This window comes from Sebastes umbrosus, chromosome 8 (assembly GCF_015220745.1).
Source record: "Sebastes umbrosus isolate fSebUmb1 chromosome 8, fSebUmb1.pri, whole genome shotgun sequence".
Classification (NCBI taxonomy): domain Eukaryota; kingdom Metazoa; phylum Chordata; class Actinopteri; order Perciformes; family Sebastidae; genus Sebastes; species Sebastes umbrosus.
Genome location: NC_051276.1, coordinates 17,113,783 through 17,132,234, shown reverse-complemented (window position 1 = coordinate 17,132,234; position 18,452 = coordinate 17,113,783). Strand labels below are relative to the sequence as shown.

General features: G+C 40.5%; 2 protein-coding genes across 7 annotated transcripts; one reads left to right on the top strand and one right to left on the bottom strand.

Moving 5' to 3' along the window:
* Nucleotides 1-70: 70 nt before the first annotated feature.
* mtx3 (metaxin 3) lies at nucleotides 71-6,264 on the bottom strand. 4 transcript variants are annotated; one of them, XR_005207785.1, is made up of 10 exons: nucleotides 6,112-6,264; nucleotides 4,093-4,162; nucleotides 3,532-3,608; nucleotides 3,323-3,415; nucleotides 3,052-3,234; nucleotides 2,894-2,970; nucleotides 2,486-2,643; nucleotides 2,067-2,212; nucleotides 1,786-1,959; nucleotides 71-972 (listed from the first exon to the last, which is right to left on the bottom strand). XR_005207785.1 is itself a non-coding variant. In XM_037776977.1 (9 exons), exons 1-9 carry the CDS (start codon nucleotides 6,190-6,192, stop codon nucleotides 1,864-1,866), a joined length of 981 nt encoding a protein of 326 aa, XP_037632905.1. In that variant the 5' UTR covers nucleotides 6,193-6,264; the 3' UTR covers nucleotides 76-1,863. The 4 variants fall into 4 exon arrangements, 3 of the variants coding, with proteins under 3 accessions (XP_037632905.1, XP_037632906.1, XP_037632907.1); XM_037776977.1 differs by having other exon boundaries at nucleotides 76-1,959; XM_037776978.1 differs by having other exon boundaries at nucleotides 76-1,959; nucleotides 2,124-2,212.
* Nucleotides 5,462-18,407, top strand: thbs4a (thrombospondin 4a). Of its 3 annotated transcripts, XM_037776924.1 has the most exons (24): nucleotides 5,462-6,070; nucleotides 9,649-9,792; nucleotides 11,407-11,604; nucleotides 11,720-11,967; nucleotides 12,132-12,234; nucleotides 12,332-12,423; nucleotides 13,137-13,188; nucleotides 13,292-13,494; nucleotides 13,576-13,713; nucleotides 13,818-13,898; nucleotides 13,987-14,139; nucleotides 14,268-14,372; nucleotides 14,464-14,571; nucleotides 14,696-14,855; nucleotides 15,801-15,919; nucleotides 16,002-16,054; nucleotides 16,144-16,228; nucleotides 16,357-16,453; nucleotides 16,553-16,731; nucleotides 16,869-16,917; nucleotides 17,035-17,231; nucleotides 17,473-17,645; nucleotides 17,736-17,875; nucleotides 17,956-18,407. In XM_037776924.1, the coding sequence occupies exons 2-24, from the start codon at nucleotides 9,714-9,716 to the stop codon at nucleotides 18,003-18,005; spliced, it is 2,862 nt and encodes a 953-aa protein (XP_037632852.1). In that variant the 5' UTR covers nucleotides 5,462-6,070; nucleotides 9,649-9,713; the 3' UTR covers nucleotides 18,006-18,407. The 3 variants fall into 3 exon arrangements, with proteins under 3 accessions (XP_037632852.1, XP_037632851.1, XP_037632853.1); XM_037776923.1 differs by lacking the exon at nucleotides 5,462-6,070 and having other exon boundaries at nucleotides 9,582-9,792; XM_037776925.1 differs by lacking the exons at nucleotides 5,462-6,070; nucleotides 9,649-9,792 and adding an exon at nucleotides 11,122-11,282.
* The last annotated feature ends 45 nt before the right edge of the window (nucleotides 18,408-18,452 follow it).

Here is an 18,452-nt window from a genome sequence, read left to right as displayed (position 1 = left end):
AGCACAAAATACAACACAAACTTCTCTCATATAATTCCAATTAGGCTTCAGTTGACCGTTTATAGGCACATTTAGTGAAATGATATTAAGATTTTTATTTTGCTTAACAAAAAAGACAGCGGTCAGGGTTAAATTATCATATTTGTATTACAATAATATGATGACAGTTGTTACCAACCATCCAGAGAGAATGAGTGACAGTAACAGAAATGACAAAGATAATTCATGGCAATGTATCAAAATTATGAACTGTTTGGACAATTGTACAAAGACACCAGCAGTCATGAAGGCACACTGAACCCATATGGTCCTCACAAGCCTGTTTTGTTGTCCAACAACACACACACACACCAATGAATGCTTTTGTTTCAGGATATGGTGCTTTAAAGGGAATGTAACCATGAAGGGATTTTTTGGAAGTTGCAAGAGCCCAAGTAACTTTACAAAGTATTAATCATTTCAGACTGAGACACAGAGAAATCATGAAAGTAATCACATGGAGTAGTAGACACAGTTCAGCAATGTATAAGCTGTGAGGATATTAGGGAACATGACAGTAAGAAAAAACACAGTGGCAACTCATTTCAATGTCCAATGTCAGAAATTCAGACGGTGAAAATAAAGCCAAAAAAAGGCAGCTAATGAGACATTCCCAAATGGGACAGACACTTCAGTTTTAACAAGGTTGTTAAACAGGCACAGCAAATGACAACACGGCAGAAAAATCTAAACAAAATAAATGTTGGCTGTGGGAAAACCATGGCAACAAGAGCGAGTGGATTGTTAATGACACAGTATATCTGGCATAACATATAAGAAATTATAATTGAAAGACACACTGGTTTCTGATAGTCCTTGGGAAAACTCACACAAACACACATTAGTCCCACATGTTGTGGATGAATACGTTAATACAGTGTGTATAAATTACCTCAGTGTATCTAGCAAAGATTGTGAAGAAGCTGATCAGCCCTATTGGAGGAAACCACAAGTAAATTGCATTGATTTTAATCATGAAAATATTTACAACTATACAAGCTATACAAGGCAGAGAGCAAAGCAAAGTGATTGGTTATTCCTGGTCATGACTGCTTATATACTGTACATTACACTAATTTAAATGTCTTTAGAATTTACAGAACATTTGTACAGTGGATATGAGGAAGGACGTGAGCTCAGAGCGGTGCTAGAGGCTCTGAGGTCACCCGTGATAAAGCACTGATTTATAAACCGGAGTAACCTAAGATAACTAAACAAATCTTTCCATATAGTGCTCTAGCACAACACTACTATTTTAGTGATCAGTGCATCTTTAACTAAGTTCAATATCCTCATGACAGAGGTGAGAACATTTCTACATGTGTCCTATGGTGCATCAAATGTAGTGTGATGAAAAACGGAAAAGAAATTGAACAGAAATTAGATATTTCTTACAGAAAACAAAAGAAAGAAGAGGTTATGTGGTCAACTCAAAGGTCAAACCGTGACACTTCTTTTCCCTGCTGGACTTTTCATTTCCTTCGGCTTTCCTTTGAACTTACTTTCTGTGTCTTTCTCATCAAACACTACTTCATAGCATTCCATCCATAACCACATACATGCGCTCAACCTTTTTAAAAACCCTCACACATGCACTTTTCCTTCTCCTTCAGACCAACATCTTTCAAATCTATCATCATTATGTTTAAAATAGTCCCTTTTAATAATTATGTAGTCATACGTCCATTCATTTTTTAGGTTATTTTCCATTCAAACTATAGTTCGGCTTCAGATTCAGAACGGCACCTTTCATCTAGATGCTGTTCCTCCTCCATCGATCCATCAGGAATGGATTAGGGTGGATCAGGTTTGACAGGTCAGGGGTCAGGCAGGAGTAGAGCTCTTCTCACTGGCCAGACTGGATTTGGGGTCTGGTCTGTGGGGTTTGTGCTGAGGGCTGCTGCGAAGGTTGTCATCCATCTACAGTACAGGATGTCCAGTTTAGTTAGAGCACACATGCACAAGCAGAAAATAATATGACAATGATTCAGTTAGACACGCTATATATAGTACAGCTGAGTCTGTACCTGCCAAACGCAACCATGCACCCATGCAAAGAGACGATAAAAGGAAAGCAGAAGCACCTTCTCTATCAAGTTGGACTCTTTGTTTACAAGCTGGGTTAGTTTCTGGAGGTTGGCATCCATTGTTTCCTGAACAGGTGGGGGAGGACCTGGAAAGAAATGATGTAAGGTGACACCCACAGAAGAAGACAGCAGAGAGGAAAAGTGTTAAGCCGATGAGCAGCACCCAGAAATAGAGCAGATAAAAAGAGCAAGCATGCAGTGAAATAGATATGAGAAGAAAGAAAATGCTGATGATTAGTTAGGTTAGTTGTTTTGTGTGCTTGTGTGTTGTAATGTATGTAAAGTAAAACTTGTGTGTGGATTTCACCAAGCAGAAGCCCCAAGAGTGTGAGTATTTCCAGTGTGTGCAGCGATCTTACAAGGGTGGTCCGTGCTGAAGTAGATTGCGAGGATGCTGTCACAGAAGCTTGTGAGGTTATCCAGCTGTCTGAGGTGGCTCTGCAGAGGGCTACTGGGGAGACTGGCTTTGTAAATTGGAGCCACAAAACCAAACACAAAGGCGTCCAGACTGGTCGGCCTACAAACACAAACACAAAGACCAGCGATTTGATACATCAAAAGTATTATTACTCATAGTTGTCAGTGTTTTATAAATACAATTAATAGTTTTTTCTGAATGAACACTGGAAAGCATGACTTCTACGTCCGATTAAGACAATATTTACATCCAAATTTTTCAGACTTTTTCATCTTTTCTGTTTTCCAGTAGCTTTGCACCTGCATGTGATGTACATATATGGTCCTTCAAATGACATTTAAGAACTCACGAGTCGCCAAAAAAGTAGTTTGCGGTTCCCAGTCTGTAGGAGAGGAGATTCAGGCACTCTTTAGCATCACTGTAGATCTGAGGAAGACAGTGAGAGAGATGTACAGTTACACAGAGTTGACTCACAACATGTGACCGATGAATCATGTCAATATTTACCTTTCCCTCCACCTCAGTGATTCTGTGTAGCGGCGCCTCTCCTTTGGTTAGAAGAATGCGGGAGAGGGCAATGTTGGCTTGGCGACTAGGGACTAGAAAGTTAAGAGGGAATGGCGAGCGTGAAGCAAACCATGGCCGTGTCAGATTGGCGTAGTTTTCTGCATCCACCCAGAAAGTGTGCAACTGTGGGACACAAAGCATCACTCTAAATATTAACAGGGCTCACAGATTAGTTCTTGTCAGGGAACAAGCAGAGGAGAGATAGTGTTACCAGAGCTGGTCGTAGTTTCTCTTCAAGCAGGGCAATGTATGCCATGGTGTCTGCTCCTTGTCTGGCTGTCAGCTCAAAGTCGGCATTAAACCTCTGGAAAAAAGAAAAAAAATCACAAATATTACAGTGGAGTTACCAAATCTGCTAAACGGGTTTGGGGACACAACGACCAGGTGGTGGAAAGTGAGCAGCCTTGGCATCATTCTTACCTGTTTCCTCAGGAAGTTGAGAATGTGTGCCGGTTCTTGAACTGCAGAGTCTCCACACAGCAACTCTGGGACTGTCGCTGCAGTTTGAATGACAGAGGTTAAGTTATTGAAGAGTGGTGTTGAATCTGCATTAACATGTTATTAAGGTTTTGTAATTAACTATGTATTGTGTACCTATAACTTACATAAATCCACTCCATTTTGGAGCCCAATCAGATGCATAAAAACATTAAAACCATGAATGTGTTTTTCAACTTTTTCTGGCACATTTTTGGGTCCACAAAATTTCCGTGACTGTGGCAATTAGTGTTAGTTGTCATATTACTTTAAATATGCATACTGGTGTAGTGTAGTGTTATTTTCAAGAGCATGAAGGAAGCTCCAAATGGATTATTCATCTTCTATGGATATAGAGTATTTTCCAAACTAAAATGTGTTCTATTTCAAAAATGTTCCTATATCAGTCATAAAAATTCTCTGTTGTCTACATATGTATATTCCCCATGTGGTGTCTGGACCGCAATGTTATGTAATTCTGGTTTATATGAAGCTGCAGCCCACCTGTTAGAGTTTTCCATGTCCAGTCTATAGGAGAAACTGTGACTTTTGCCCCAGAAAACTTGGCGTATGCCTGAAAGAAAACCCACACTTTAATCAGAAAAATGATAAAAAAGAGAGCCAACCTTTAGTGCGTTTATGATATAATATAAAAATCTGTCAAAGATATATGCTGCTACTATCCAAATGTAAAAGCACTTCGGCATATCTCTCAGTTGAAAACTTTCTGAGCTGTACGTAGCCCAAATGCATGACTGCTGAGTTTTGTACGATATCAATCTTGTAATGCTGCTGGATGCTAACTGCAATCAAAGTACCCTCAGTAGGGATTTGGCACTGACTCTAAATGATTTAACACAAGGGAAACAGCTTCATTTACAGAGAGAGGAAAAACAAGCAAAACCACATGCTGGAAAAATAAAAAAAACGCACCAAAATGAAGACAAAAATATGTAAAACTAAAATCACTTGGGGCTGCAACTAACAATTATTTTCATTATTGAAAACTATTGCAAATTTTTGGACTCCAAAGTGACTTCAAATGTCTTATTTTGTCCGACTAACAGCCCAACACCCAAAAAATATCCAGTTTACAATTATATAAAATAGAGAAAAACAGCAAATCATCACACTAACAGGAGCTGCTAGGACCAGAGAATACTTGGTACGAAAAATAATTGAAAAAATAAACAAGTTAATTTCTTTCGATAGACTAATCGATTAATCATTTCAGCACTCTAACCAATGTTACCTTATCTGCTACCTGAAAAAATGTGATTGTTCATATGATTTATTTTTCTTGTTCCTATTTTCTAAAATGTATTAAAGGTCCCATATTGTAAAAAGTGAGATTTTCAGGTCTTTTACATTATAAAGCAGGTTTAAGTGCGTTACAAATACTGTTAAACTATCAAAACGCTCAATATATACGGAGAAACACACACAGCCAGTATTCAGAAATTGTGCTTTTGAAACAAGCCGTTAGGATTTTTTGTCCATTTGTGATGTCACAAATATACAATATTTAGACCATTACACGGTTTTAAACATAAACATTCTAAATGTTTCCCAGTTTATTTCCTGTTGCAGTGTATGTAAATAACATCAGCTGACAGGAAATAAACATGAACCCAAACTGTTGCCTAGCAACGCAATTCCGTTGCAATTCCGTTGAAATGCAATAAAACGGAGCGTTTCAGACAGAGGGTAAATACAGGTATATTCAGACAGACACCATGAGGAAAATAAAGTTGTTTTTAAACATTACAGCATGTAAACATGTTCTAGTAGAAACACAAAATACAAGTAAGAACATGAAAATGAGCACAATATGGGACCTTTAATGGTCACACACTGAAAACACCAGGTACAATAAGGAAATAAGTATCTAAATAACTATCCCTGACAAAACACGTTTATACATATATTAGACTGCGGTCAATAAACCAACACAAACCAAAACAAAAGGCATTGGTATCACTAACTAATAAGTGCTAATAAGGGTGACATGTCATCTTGGACAGATCATTAGTCAAAGTGTCACCTTGTGGTAGGAGTTGTAACTGCACGGATTCACTGAGACAACATGATAAACAGCCAACAAACAGCTCAATGTTAGTTTTCTGACATGGTTAGTACTATATCTGTAGTAATAACTAGCTCTGGGAAGAGAGAGAGGAATATAAACACATACATTAAAATCAACCAGCTCAACAAGCTGACCTTGAAGGACCACATTGTTTATATCAATGAGAGTGACTTCTGACAGCCAGACACACACGAAGCACAGACCAGCAGTCATCAGTTAATGAAGCAGCTGGGCATAAACATAAAGCTCAACTAGAGATGTTATTATTATCTTCAATCCTGCACAACGAGATGAGCAGCTAGCAGCCTGCTGCAGCAGTTAGCATGGGAGCTAACCAGAGACACAGAGAGAAAGACGCACAGAAAGCAGGAGAAGAGACATTTCCTCTTAAAGGTAGGGCTAGATATGTAAGTATAAGTAGAGGATAATGTTACCAGGACGATGAGAGACTCAGTGTGGACTGAAGGTAAACCCCAGTCTGCTCCCCAGCAGCTCAGCTCCATGGCAGCAGCCATGTTGTTGCTACATGGAAGGAGCTGGTGACGTCACGAGGGACCTGTCATCATCAGCAGAGGTGAAGAGATCAATATATCAGCGCGTGTCACAGCCTGAGAGACAACAACAACAACAACACAGAGTATAGCTGTAACTCACACTCTGCATTTATTTACTCCTCTACTTCATGGTGGTTTGATATTGCAATATATTGTTATTAATTGTTTTTATTTGTTTGTTTGTTTTCATTTCATTTCAAAATGTATTTTGAACACGTAGAATACAAAAAAAGAAAAAGAAAAAATAAAGAAAAAGAATGATCATACCAACAAGTGGACAGTCAGAAATAAGTATTATTTACATAAAATGAAAAGCGTAAGAAAAAATAATTTGTCAACACTTCATGCCTCGATTTACATATTCGAAAAGGATTGAGAAGTAGTATAAATTTATTTAATCCCACCCCTTCTCCATAAGTCAATTATTAATTATTAACCAGCCTCCTTACTGAACCATACATATACTCTAATTAAATCATCCTAAATTTGTCTAACTATAATTATTATTATTTATAATTATTCTAACTATAATTATTACCTTTAATCTGTGTCATACAGAAATATAAATTAATTACTGATATAATTATCTTTATCAAAATATAAATTTGTTATCAATCCAGAATACCAATTCATTACTTATAATATAACTTAGTCACAATTAAGTTTTTATTGACACAACAAACATTAATTACTTCTTTATTGTTTTCTTCCATTTACATGCATGTTCTTTTTAAATATCTATGTATTGTAATTTGCTTAATGAATTGTATATATATATATATATATATATATATATATATATATATATATATATTTTTGTTTTTATTTTGTTCATTTTTTATTTTGATTTATTATTGAATTGACGCTTTGGCAATATTGCTCACCTGACAGTCATGCCACTAAAGCAAATTTAATTGAATTGAATTGAAAAATGTAATAGATACTACACGCATAAGGCAAGGCAAGGCAAGGCAGCTTTATTTGTATAGCACATTTCAGCAACAGGGCAATTCAAAGTGCTTTACATAAACATTCAAGAACATTAAGACATAATTAAAACAGTTATAAAAACGTTAAAGATTAGAAAATAAAAACAAGCTAAAAATAAAAGCTAGGATAGAAGCTAAAATAGAATATAACACACAAGAGTGAAAGTTATAAGATAATTATTGGGTTTAATAAAAGGCAGCAGCAAACGATGCTTTGATTTAAAAGAACTCAGAGTTGGAGTTGGTCCTGCAGTTTTCTGGGAACTTGTTCCAGACATTTGGTGCATAAAAACTGAACCAAACCATTTAGTGCTTTGTAAACCAGCAGCAGTATTTTGAAATAAATTCTCTGAGAGACAGGGAGCCAGTGTAGAGACCTCAGAAATGGACTGATATGGTCCACTTTCTTGGTCTTGGCATAAGAATGATAATGGGACATATATTGTGGATATTAATGTATTTTGAAGATTTTTTGAGGATTCAGTCCCTGACTCATTATGTCATTCAACTATAATGGTTCATTCCCAGTAAAAACTTTACTTCGGTAATTTAAAACTTTACATTGGTACGTAATGGTGAGGTACTCATGAAGGAATCAAGCCATCCTAGCTACAACTCAGCATGATGCACTTTTATGAGAGGTGGCACAAAAGTAGTAAACATAATGAGAAAGAAAACAGCATGGATGAGAACATGTAACGACATCAATGAGAAATCCACAGTGTTTCGAAAAAGGGGAAATTTGAACCACAAATCCATGACAACTGGGCCCCACCATCTGCTGAGAAAGATGTGTGATTTGATCGAAAGCTCCAGAGCACTTAGCCTACTAATGGACCTTGTGGTGAGACCGTATTGCCAAACCAAAGTCAAGAATGGACTCTCAATCTCAAATTTATTTATTACTTTTATTGGGAAATTTAGCCCCTGATTCAGAATGTAATCGTTAATATGGCCAGTGTGCATAAAGAATAGAAACTGACCCTTACACACTGGTTCATTAATATAAATCTAATATTAATCAAGTCCATTTTTGTTTATGTAACCCAAAATCACAAATTTGTCTCAGAGGGCAAGAGACCAAGAGAGGGCAGGTGACCTTTTCATCTGCTATTTTGATTTTCATGTCAAAAAATGTCAAATAGTAAATTTCAATTTTATGCCATTTTACTTATTTTCAGCAACAATAGCTTGACGTCTGATAGTCAGACTGTTGAAGGCTGCCAGGTGTTTGGTCGGAGACCAGACAGCCAGACACAAACGGATGCGCGGTGATAATGCTCTGAGGGATGGTAAATGTCTCTCTTTGGCTCGGACCAGCTGAGATGTTGAAATGTACTTGAGGTTTGTAGAAAAATCTTTAAGACGAGTACCAGACATCTATCATGAAATGTTTCCAGGGTCCCATAGTCCTTCCATTCCCACATTCTCCAACAAATGAGATTTAGAAAAGGTTTACAGAGGCATGTAGAACAAGTTAGATTAAATTAAATTAAAATGAAAAACATCTGGTATACAGTTATGCAATTTAACCAGCTTACTGGAGATGAGGAGATCAAATCCACCTCTATGACACAGGTACATGATGTTTGTGAAAAACAATGGCCAGCTGGAAGCAAGTTTTCCCCCTTTAAGACCCAGGCACAATCCATTTCATTTTCTAGAGTTGGCTGACTGTGTACAGGTTGATTTAGAGAACTTTTTATATTATATTACAACCCAAAAGACATAAAGACTCAAGGAATAAAAGTTTTATTTTGACTCCAAAAAAAATAGGATCATAAATACATAAAATGCTCACATTTAGCTCATGCAGTATAAGTATTACATTTTAAAACAAACTGCTTTCCAGATTAAATAAACCCATTTAAGCCCCCCCCCTGTATGACATACAGCACATATATCAAGTAGCACTGGGCCCATTCATAAACAGATGAGTGCAAAATAAAAGAAATAAGTTCATATATGATTAAGTAAGATGTGGATAAGATAAATAAGCTCATATAAAGCAGGTGGAATTTAAGTAAAGGAAATAACCACATATATAAACAAATAAGATGCAAATATAAGAGGTGATCTCTCAAGTATAAGTAATGCAGAACTCTGACAGTCTCTTTTCTTTTAGAATAAAATACTATGTATAATGCCTTATTTATTGTTTTAAATATTTCTAACATGAAATAATATTTCAGTTTTTACACACAGGGACAACATACTGTATAATTTATCATTTGATGGAACTATAGTAGCAAGGGGACACTCCCTCAGACTATTAAAATAGTCCCTACACTGTGCAACTTTCGCAACAGTAGAGTGCAAGGACACTCCCCTTTGCTTTAAAAGCTGTGCTGTGTCCATAAAACCATCTCACCTCTGCTGAGATTTTGCTTCAACTGCTGGATTTTTCCACCATTCTGTGTTAAAATAGGTGATAAATCTGCGATACTCTTACTGATCCACAAGTGGAAACTTCAGGAACACAGCTTCTGAGTGATGGATGTGTGGGCCAGAGCAGCGGCTCTGTCTCTGGTGCTGCAACAGCTGGTGCTCACTGTCACAGCTCAAGGCATTAGTAAGTACTCTTCTTCACCATCCATGCCCTTCTGGAAAACATATTTGTGTCTGTAGATCAGCACATTTCCATTTCAAGCGGCTTTTTTGTTCCAGTTATGTATTCCTAACAATCTGTTGTCTGGTCTTACAACTTCTAATCTGCAGTAAGCCCTCAAATAACAAGGGTAACTCTGCTAATTTGTTTGGCTTTTTTTGTGGTTAATAGAATTTGACGTCCGGGATCAAGTAACAGTCTGACCTAAATAAGTAAATCAGATGGTAAAACAACACTAAATGCCATCTGAGAAAGTGTACGTGCAAACCTTTGATTTGCCTGGAATCTACACGCAAATGTTTCCGTGCAATATCCTGTCACTTTGTATTATTCTTGAATTCAGCCAAAGGCAGTGTGCAAGTGTTTCTGTGTGTATGTGTGTAGGTGTCCGTGCATGTGAGTGTGAGTGTGAGGCAGTGGATTTGTTCCAGTGGAAAGAGTTTACTGCTGCTCCTTTCTGCAACTCCAGTCTACCACTCTATAAAACACAGCAGGACACTAACATGAACGTGCACTTACACACGCACACACACAGGTACAGTGTCACACATAATAAAGTGCAATAGTGCACTGACTCAGCAGTAGCAATCTACACTGCGAGCCATTGCCATCAAGACACACACTCAGACATCTCTCCATTAATAGAGTGTTACGACCCGGCCTAGGGGAAACCCTGGCGCAACATCAATAATGAGGCTCCCCTCTCACAAGCTCCCAAAGACAACCAGCAACGAGGAATTTTCAGCCCTTTAAAAAGTTTATTTAACTCATCTTCAGGGTAGGCTATAGCAAAATATTACACAAAACACAGCTCCATAACCTAAACTTACCTACTTAAAAGAAAGGACACAAAAGATAAATGCTAACCTAACTCCTACTGAAAAACAGGAGAAAAAAGGGTTAAACAAAAGGCTGCCTACCAATACCGAACCTGGGCTGTATATTTGTTTGCACATTTCATTTTTACAATTCGCTGTTTTTTCTGGCTGGCAGTTGATAAAGGAGAGCCCGCTGAGACTTGAGAGAACCCAGCCTTTTGAATCACTGTCTTGAGGCTGGAACCAATCAGCCCTCTGGATCAATCTACACACCTACACCAAATCAGCCACCTTGCCAAGCTTACCTGCAGCTCATCACGCACACTCACACATCACAGAGAGAGAGAGAGAACAAAAGGATCCAGCACGGAGCACATTACAGCACATACTGTACACAGAATACAGAAATAAATGTTCATACGACATCGAGGTCGTAAAACCTCCCTCTTTAAAGATCAAACATTTCTCCCCTAAAAGAAATGTTTGATTCACGGGTCACCAGAACGTGAAAGGGCACCAGCCATAACATCATCCTTTCCTCTCTTGTGCCGAACCTCACCCAACTCAGCACCACTTACTGTGTACCAGACTGAGTGCTCCTAAGCTTCTTGCACACTATTGACTGACCACTATACTGTATGTTTCCCTCACTGTGTGTGTTAAACTGTTCCTTTTCTCTGAACTGTTTTTTGTCCCAGTTATGGTACAATGCGTCTACAGCAGTGTGATTCAGGTGTTTAACAGTCCTCTCCTTTGTTAGTCTATGACCTGCTGGTGTCTCCGGACTGCCTGCCAGACTTGCTCCAAGGCAGCCTGAAGAACAAAGGGCGAGATGAGGCCTTCATCCTCTCCTCCTTCAGACTCCACAGCAAGGCCCCCACCTCTCTCTACAGTATCATCAACCCCAAAGACAACACCAAGTACCTGGAGGTCAGCATGCAGGCCAAGCTGAGCAAGGGTGAATTATTCTACTAACACATATAACGGTGTTTTAAACAGACTACATTGTCAGCTATCTGTTTTAACTTGTGTTCTCTTGCTGCCTCTCTGTTTTGCATTCTCTCCATTTCTAGTGACCGTTCGTTACCAGAAGACTGACGGCAGATTTGTCACCACCAGTTTCAACCACCCTTCCCTGTCAGATGGCCGAGATCACCATGTGATGCTACATGCCAGCGGTCTACAGGGCGGTCCGCCTCGCCTCAACATCTATGTAGACTGCAGACTGGCACACACTTTGGAGGATCTGCCGGCTGCGTTTGGGTCACTTCCCCCCGGTTCCAACAAGGTGGCACTAAGGACCCTACAGTCAAGTGGACAGGTGAATAAGACATAATAACAATTGACAGCAGAGATATGCTGCATAGAAAAGTAGTCAATATTACAGAGTAAATATGAATACTGTTTGAGCAGTGCAATAACTTGATAGACATATGCCACATGCATTTCATTCCGAGTTATCTCTGTCTTTTATTCCTGTGTAAGGATGAACTGACAGACTTGAAGCTGGTGATAGAGGACACCATAGACAATGTGGCAACTCTGCAGGACTGCAGTGTGGATCAGCGTGAATCTCTGCAGCTGCTGAGTGAGAACAGATTGCAACTGACTGTCTGACTTCACCTCATCATTTGAACTTTAACCTTGTGTTGTGTATCTAATTCAGATTTGTGAAATCCACTCAGGTATCCAGGGAGGCAGGACGGAACGCGACCAGGCCACCATACAGGAGCTGAAGAGCATGTTATCTGAGATGAAGGAGCTGCTCCACAAGCAGGTAACCTGCTCTGTGTCCCAGTCTTGTGTGTCTCACACGGGTAACTCCTGATGGGAAGGGAAAACACAACATTTAAAAATTGTTCAAGATGATTTGGGAAAAAAAAATAAAAGTATTTCAACTCAGCTACAATAAAGTTCCAATAACAGTCCAATAATTTGACCATGTTGTTTGCCAGCTTTATGGTTGCGTTTTTTAGAAACCAGGTTGATGCTGAAATGAAATGAAATGGAAAAAGTGGAGGAATGTGGGCTGATTCACAACCATTTTGAATTTCCTTTTTCTTCAGGATAAGATTGGTTTTGCAATAAAAATCAGCAAAATTGTTATGAAAAGTGAGAATCCAGACTGTGAGGACCTGCTGGCGCTCTCTGGTTTCAAGACTTTATGTAACCTCGGCAACAGACAGCTGAGTAAAAACGAAATTCACCCCAGCAGCAGACAGAAGTGGATGATTTCAGATGCTCATTTAAAGCAGAGGATTTGTTAAGAGATAAAGCATCAAACAGGGAGCCGGAGGCAATAAAGTGCTTGTTATATACTGTAGTTCAGCATCTCAGACTTGTCAGACACACCAAGAGAATCCTTTATAATAAGGAAACAGATCACAGGAGCTTGCCTTAGCAGACACACATTTTATAGCTTGTCTCATTCAGATTCTCAATAGTTATTGAAACATAAGATTCCTGACTAACAGTTTCTTTCTGGTTAAGATTAAGGAGACAACTTTTCTGAGGAATACCATCGCAGAGTGTCTTGCCTGTGGTAAGCAGCACTAAAACTAGGATCATTTATACAGTTTTTAGACTCTGCTGTCTTAGTCACATTTCAACAAGGTGCTTTCATATCTGTCTATGTGTGCCCACAGGTCTCGGGGGCGATCCAACCAACACAGGTCCAGCTCCAAGTCCTGCCCAGTTCGTCATGCAGCCTCAGCCTCTGACTCAGTGCTCACCTGGGACCTGTTTCAGACAGAACATGTGCATCCGTTCAGAGTCAGGGGGTTTCAAGTGTGCCCCCTGTCCTGATGGATATACAGGAGACGGGGTGCGCTGTGACGACGTAGATGAGGTATATGTTTCTTGGTGTGTCTCTGCAATCAGTAAAAGTAGCACTAGTTATCATTTGACTGTGTTTTTTTGTGTGTTTTAGTGCCAGTTTAACCCATGTCACCCTGGTGTCCGGTGCGTGAACACTGCTCCTGGTTTTCGCTGTGAGAAATGCCCTCTGGGATTCAGCGGGCCAGAGCTAACTGGAGTGGGAGTGTCCTATGCTAAGTCCCACAAACAGGTACAACAAACAAAACTGCTACACTGTGTATAAAACATTAATTCTGTTTGATTCATCAGTGCCTGTTGGCAGAATATGAGTCTTCTTCCATCTGTTCTTTCCAGGTGTGTGACGATATAGATGAGTGTCTGGGCCCACCTGAGAATGGAGGCTGCACTGCCAACTCGCACTGCTACAACACTTTAGTAAGACCGCTGGAGCTGCTGTATGGTTATTATCACACTCTCTCATAGCAGCAGGCCCTGGTGTTTGACTCAGTGTTGTCCTCACCAGGGGTCCTTCCGCTGTGGAGAGTGTAAAACTGACTTCTCAGGTGACCAGGTGAGCGGCTGCCATGGCACCAGGTTCTGCCCCAACGGTCAACCCAGCCCCTGTGACGCCAATGCCCAGTGTGTCGTGGAGAGAGACGGCAGCATCAGCTGTGTGGTAAGAGTTTAAGAAATACTGACGTCCTATTACGTACCCCTGGATCATCAATGTGAATCACTAACTGTTTTACATTGTGTATATAAAACATCATGACAGGCCTTTTTCTTCTTGTATGTGTGTGTTAGTGTGGTGTTGGTTGGGCAGGTAATGGCTATGTGTGTGGAAAGGACACAGATATTGACGGATATCCTGACTATAAGCTCGAGTGCAGAGACACCAACTGTAAGCAGGTACTCATTTCTACAACTACTACTCTCTTTTGCATTGAATCCATGCTAGTATTAAGAATTAACGTGGTGTCTTTTGCTGCGTCGTTTCCAGGATAACTGTGTGTTTGTGCCAAACTCTGGCCAAGAGGATGCAGACAGGGACGGGATGGGTGACTCCTGTGACGATGATGCAGACAATGATGGCATTATTAACATAGATGTAGGTAACTTAGTTCCACAGGACCGGCATATAATGTGCTCTCACAGATTTTGGTTGGCTCTAACATGTTTATGAACTTGAGCCCATGCACTATACAGTAAACCTCTATATTTTCCTGTCCTAGGACAACTGCTGGGTCGTTCCTAACGTGGACCAAAGGAACAGCGATAAGGATCTCCTTGGCGATGCCTGTGACAACTGCAGAAAACTCGACAACCCCTCACAGAGGGACACCGATGGGGACGGGAAGGGAGATGAATGTGATGATGATATGGATGGAGACGGTAGGTTTGTTTGTTGTCAACTCATTATTATAGTCACATATAGTGTTGTGATTGCTGTACATCATGAGGGGCAATGTTTGTAAATGGTCACTGAAAAGGTTAGATGGTCATTACTGCGAGAGGTGTTAGTAACTGGACCATTACTGCTTTTATTGCATCAGTTAGATGTAACACATTGTGAAACCAAATGGCTGATAATCACATTTAACAACTAGCGTTTCTGTGAGGGCTATCCAAACCACAGGCTGTCTGGACCAGACTGTCTTTACAACCCTGGTGTTGGTGGAAAGTGTGTTGCTTTCACTGGACTGGCAGCACTTTATCTGTTCAAAACATCCCCTGGTATTTTTTGTGTCTGTTTCCAATTCACATTCTCTACCAGTGAGGTGAGGTTGCATTCAGGGAAACTACTCAAGCCTCATTAACAAAAAAACTTCAAAACACCAGTAGAAAATTAGATGTTAAAATGTTCCAACTGGAATCCTAAGTGTCGTCTCACATACTTCTCTTGATTGTCCTTTTAGAGCGCCTCTCATTTGTTCCATTGGAAACACAGTTTTAACTTCTTGCCCTTGTGCTTGTTGGCATGTTTACCTTTATATGCTTACGCATGTTGCATGTTACGCTCTGTTTGTTGGCCCGTTCATTCGTTTTGGGCCGAGCTCCAACCTCTTGATCATTTGGTTATGCCTTTAACTCCAAGGCTGGATTGCTAAGCGCTTGGTCATGTCTGTCTCCTCTCTCAAAGCATTTTTCCACGGTAAGCCTCAGCCAGGCACTGAAGGCCACTGGAAACTATTTCACCTTCAACAAACACTGCCATCTGGTGATGCCTTCGACAGACCGTGTCTGTACGCTGCGTTCTGTCATGCTTTTTTACATTTTCCTGTCAACGTTTTAACACATGACCCAGGAATAAAAGTGCTGAGATGTTTATGTCCGCAGGCTTTAAGAATATCCTTGACAACTGCCAGCGAGTCCCCAACGCAGACCAGAGAGACAGAGACAACGACGGGGTGGGAGATGCCTGTGACAGCTGTCCTGATATGGCCAACCCTAACCAGGTGACAAACCAAACAGCTACCTGAAGAAGATTCATCTGCTGCCACAACTCTAACCAACAGTGTTTGTTTTGTCTACCTGCAGTTTGACTCAGATGATGACCTTGTGGGAGATACCTGTGACAACAACATAGACAGGTAGAGCCTACTGTCATGACCTGTGGTATGAATGTATATAAAGATGTGTGTAAAAGTTTGTTTAACCTGCCCTACCTCCTCTTTGTCAGTGATGGCGATGGCCACCAGAACTCAAAAGACAACTGTCCCACAATCATCAACTCCTCTCAGCTGGACACTGACAAGGATGGAATGGTTTTAATCTCCTCCTTCATACTTTAATCTATTTCATGCATCATGTTTCATTAATTCTTCTCATGCATGCTGACACATAGACGGCTCTGTGTTTACACTACCCCAAATGGGCTATTTTATCTTGATAGGGAGATGAATGTGACGATGACGACGATAACGACGGTGTAGTGGACGATGATGACAACTGCAGACTAGTGCCCAACCCAGACCAACAGGACTCAGATGGTTAGTGTCACCTCATGTTTGTTCCTGGGTGCGTACATGCATGTGTGTTCAGTATGTGTTTCTGCGATGTGGTTCCCAAGCTGTGTCCTTGTATTTCAGATAACGGAGTCGGAGATGCATGTGAAGGAGATTTTGACAAAGACAACGTCATTGACACAATCGACCACTGCCCGGAGAACGCTGAGGTCACCCTGACCGACTTCAGAGCCTATCAGACCGTAGTGCTGGATCCAGAGGGGGACTCTCAGATTGACCCCAACTGGGTGGTCCTCAATCAGGTCAACAATAGTCAAGACCCCCCTTTAATACCTAGCCTCCGTTACAGTGTATTACAATTTAATTTTCAACAACAACACATCTAATAAGTCCCATAATAGTACAAATAAAGTGAAGCTCATCTCTTTTGACCTGACAGGGCATGGAGATAGTTCAGACCATGAACTCTGACCCTGGCCTTGCTGTAGGTAAGCACAGAATACCTTCATACTGTCTCTGTTTTACATAACAATAGAATATTTCCCATCTTCTTTAGCCTTTGCCTAATATGTTGTGTCTTTCTTCTCCACTGTCCACATCTGCAGGGTACAAAGCATTCAGTGGGGTTGACTTTGAGGGAACATTCCACGTGAACACTGTGACAGATGACGACTATACCGGCTTCATCTTCGGCTACCAGGATTCCTCCTCCTTCTATGTGGTGATGTGGAAACAGACAGAACAAACCTACTGGCAGGCTGCACCCTTCAGAGCCGTCGCTGAGCCAGGAATACAACTCAAGGTAAACGGCTGCATTTCTGTATACACACACCGATGGCAGCGAGCTACCGTGCAAGATGCTGGCCTGAGTGACTGTCAGGGGAAATTTGGGGTTCAATGTCTTGCCCAAAGACACTTGGACACTTTGACAGGTTGACAGGATGATGTGGAGATTGGACCCTCTGAGTTACATCTGGTGTGTTTACTTCCATCATCTGTTGTTTTTCCCTCTCTGATGCTATCTGGCTCTTTATCATTACTAGGCTGTGAAGTCAAAGACGGGCCCTGGTGAGTATCTGAGGAACTCCCTCTGGCACACAGGAGACACCAAAGATCAGGTGCGTCTCCTGTGGAAGGACCCCAGGGACGTTGGTTGGAAGGACAAGGTCTCCTACCGCTGGTTCCTCCAGCACAGACCACAGGTTGGATACATCAGGTAAAAACATCAGGACACACACCAAACACTCAGAGACACACTCACACTGTGTGATCTGACTTAACTAGTTTCTCCTCATTTGTGAACCAGGGCTCGCTTCTTTGAGGGTTCGCAACTGGTGGCGGACACAGAGGTAATAATTGACACCAGTATGAGAGGCGGAAGACTGGGTGTGTTCTGCTTCTCTCAGGAAAACATCATCTGGTCCAATCTGAAGTACCGCTGCAACGGTGAGTGTCTGTAAATTAAAGACAATCCAGGCAGCTACATGAACTCTAAGTTTGTTTATTTTTCTTTCTCATCCCCACAGACACTATTCCTGCTGACTACGAGGAGCTCAATGCCCACAACACAGAGTGAAGCGAGAGAAGGAGAGCGATCCATCAAGGAAACAACTTGACCCCTGCTGAAAATGTGGATGAAAGGAGCAGAGATGTGTTGTTGAGAACAAAAAGGTAGAGGAGAACACGAATTAGAGGAAAAAAGATAAATGTGAGAGGGAACATGATGGACAGTTTCGGGGAAAGACTTTGGTGATGGTATTTTAACTTTGTCATTTGAGTGAGAGGGTCTTAAGAAAGCATAACATTGGGCATTGTATACTTTAATTGTTTATAACTGAAGCCAGTACATCTTGTATAAATCAGCAGGTTCTGTATATGTTAATGCAATTTTATCACCATTTTAGAAGTACTATTAAAGATGCAATACTGTTTTTGAATATTTTGCAAGTACAATAAAATTCGGAGCATTTAAGAAAATTACAGCAGGTTCTATGTCATTTTTTAACATGAGACATTGTGTGTT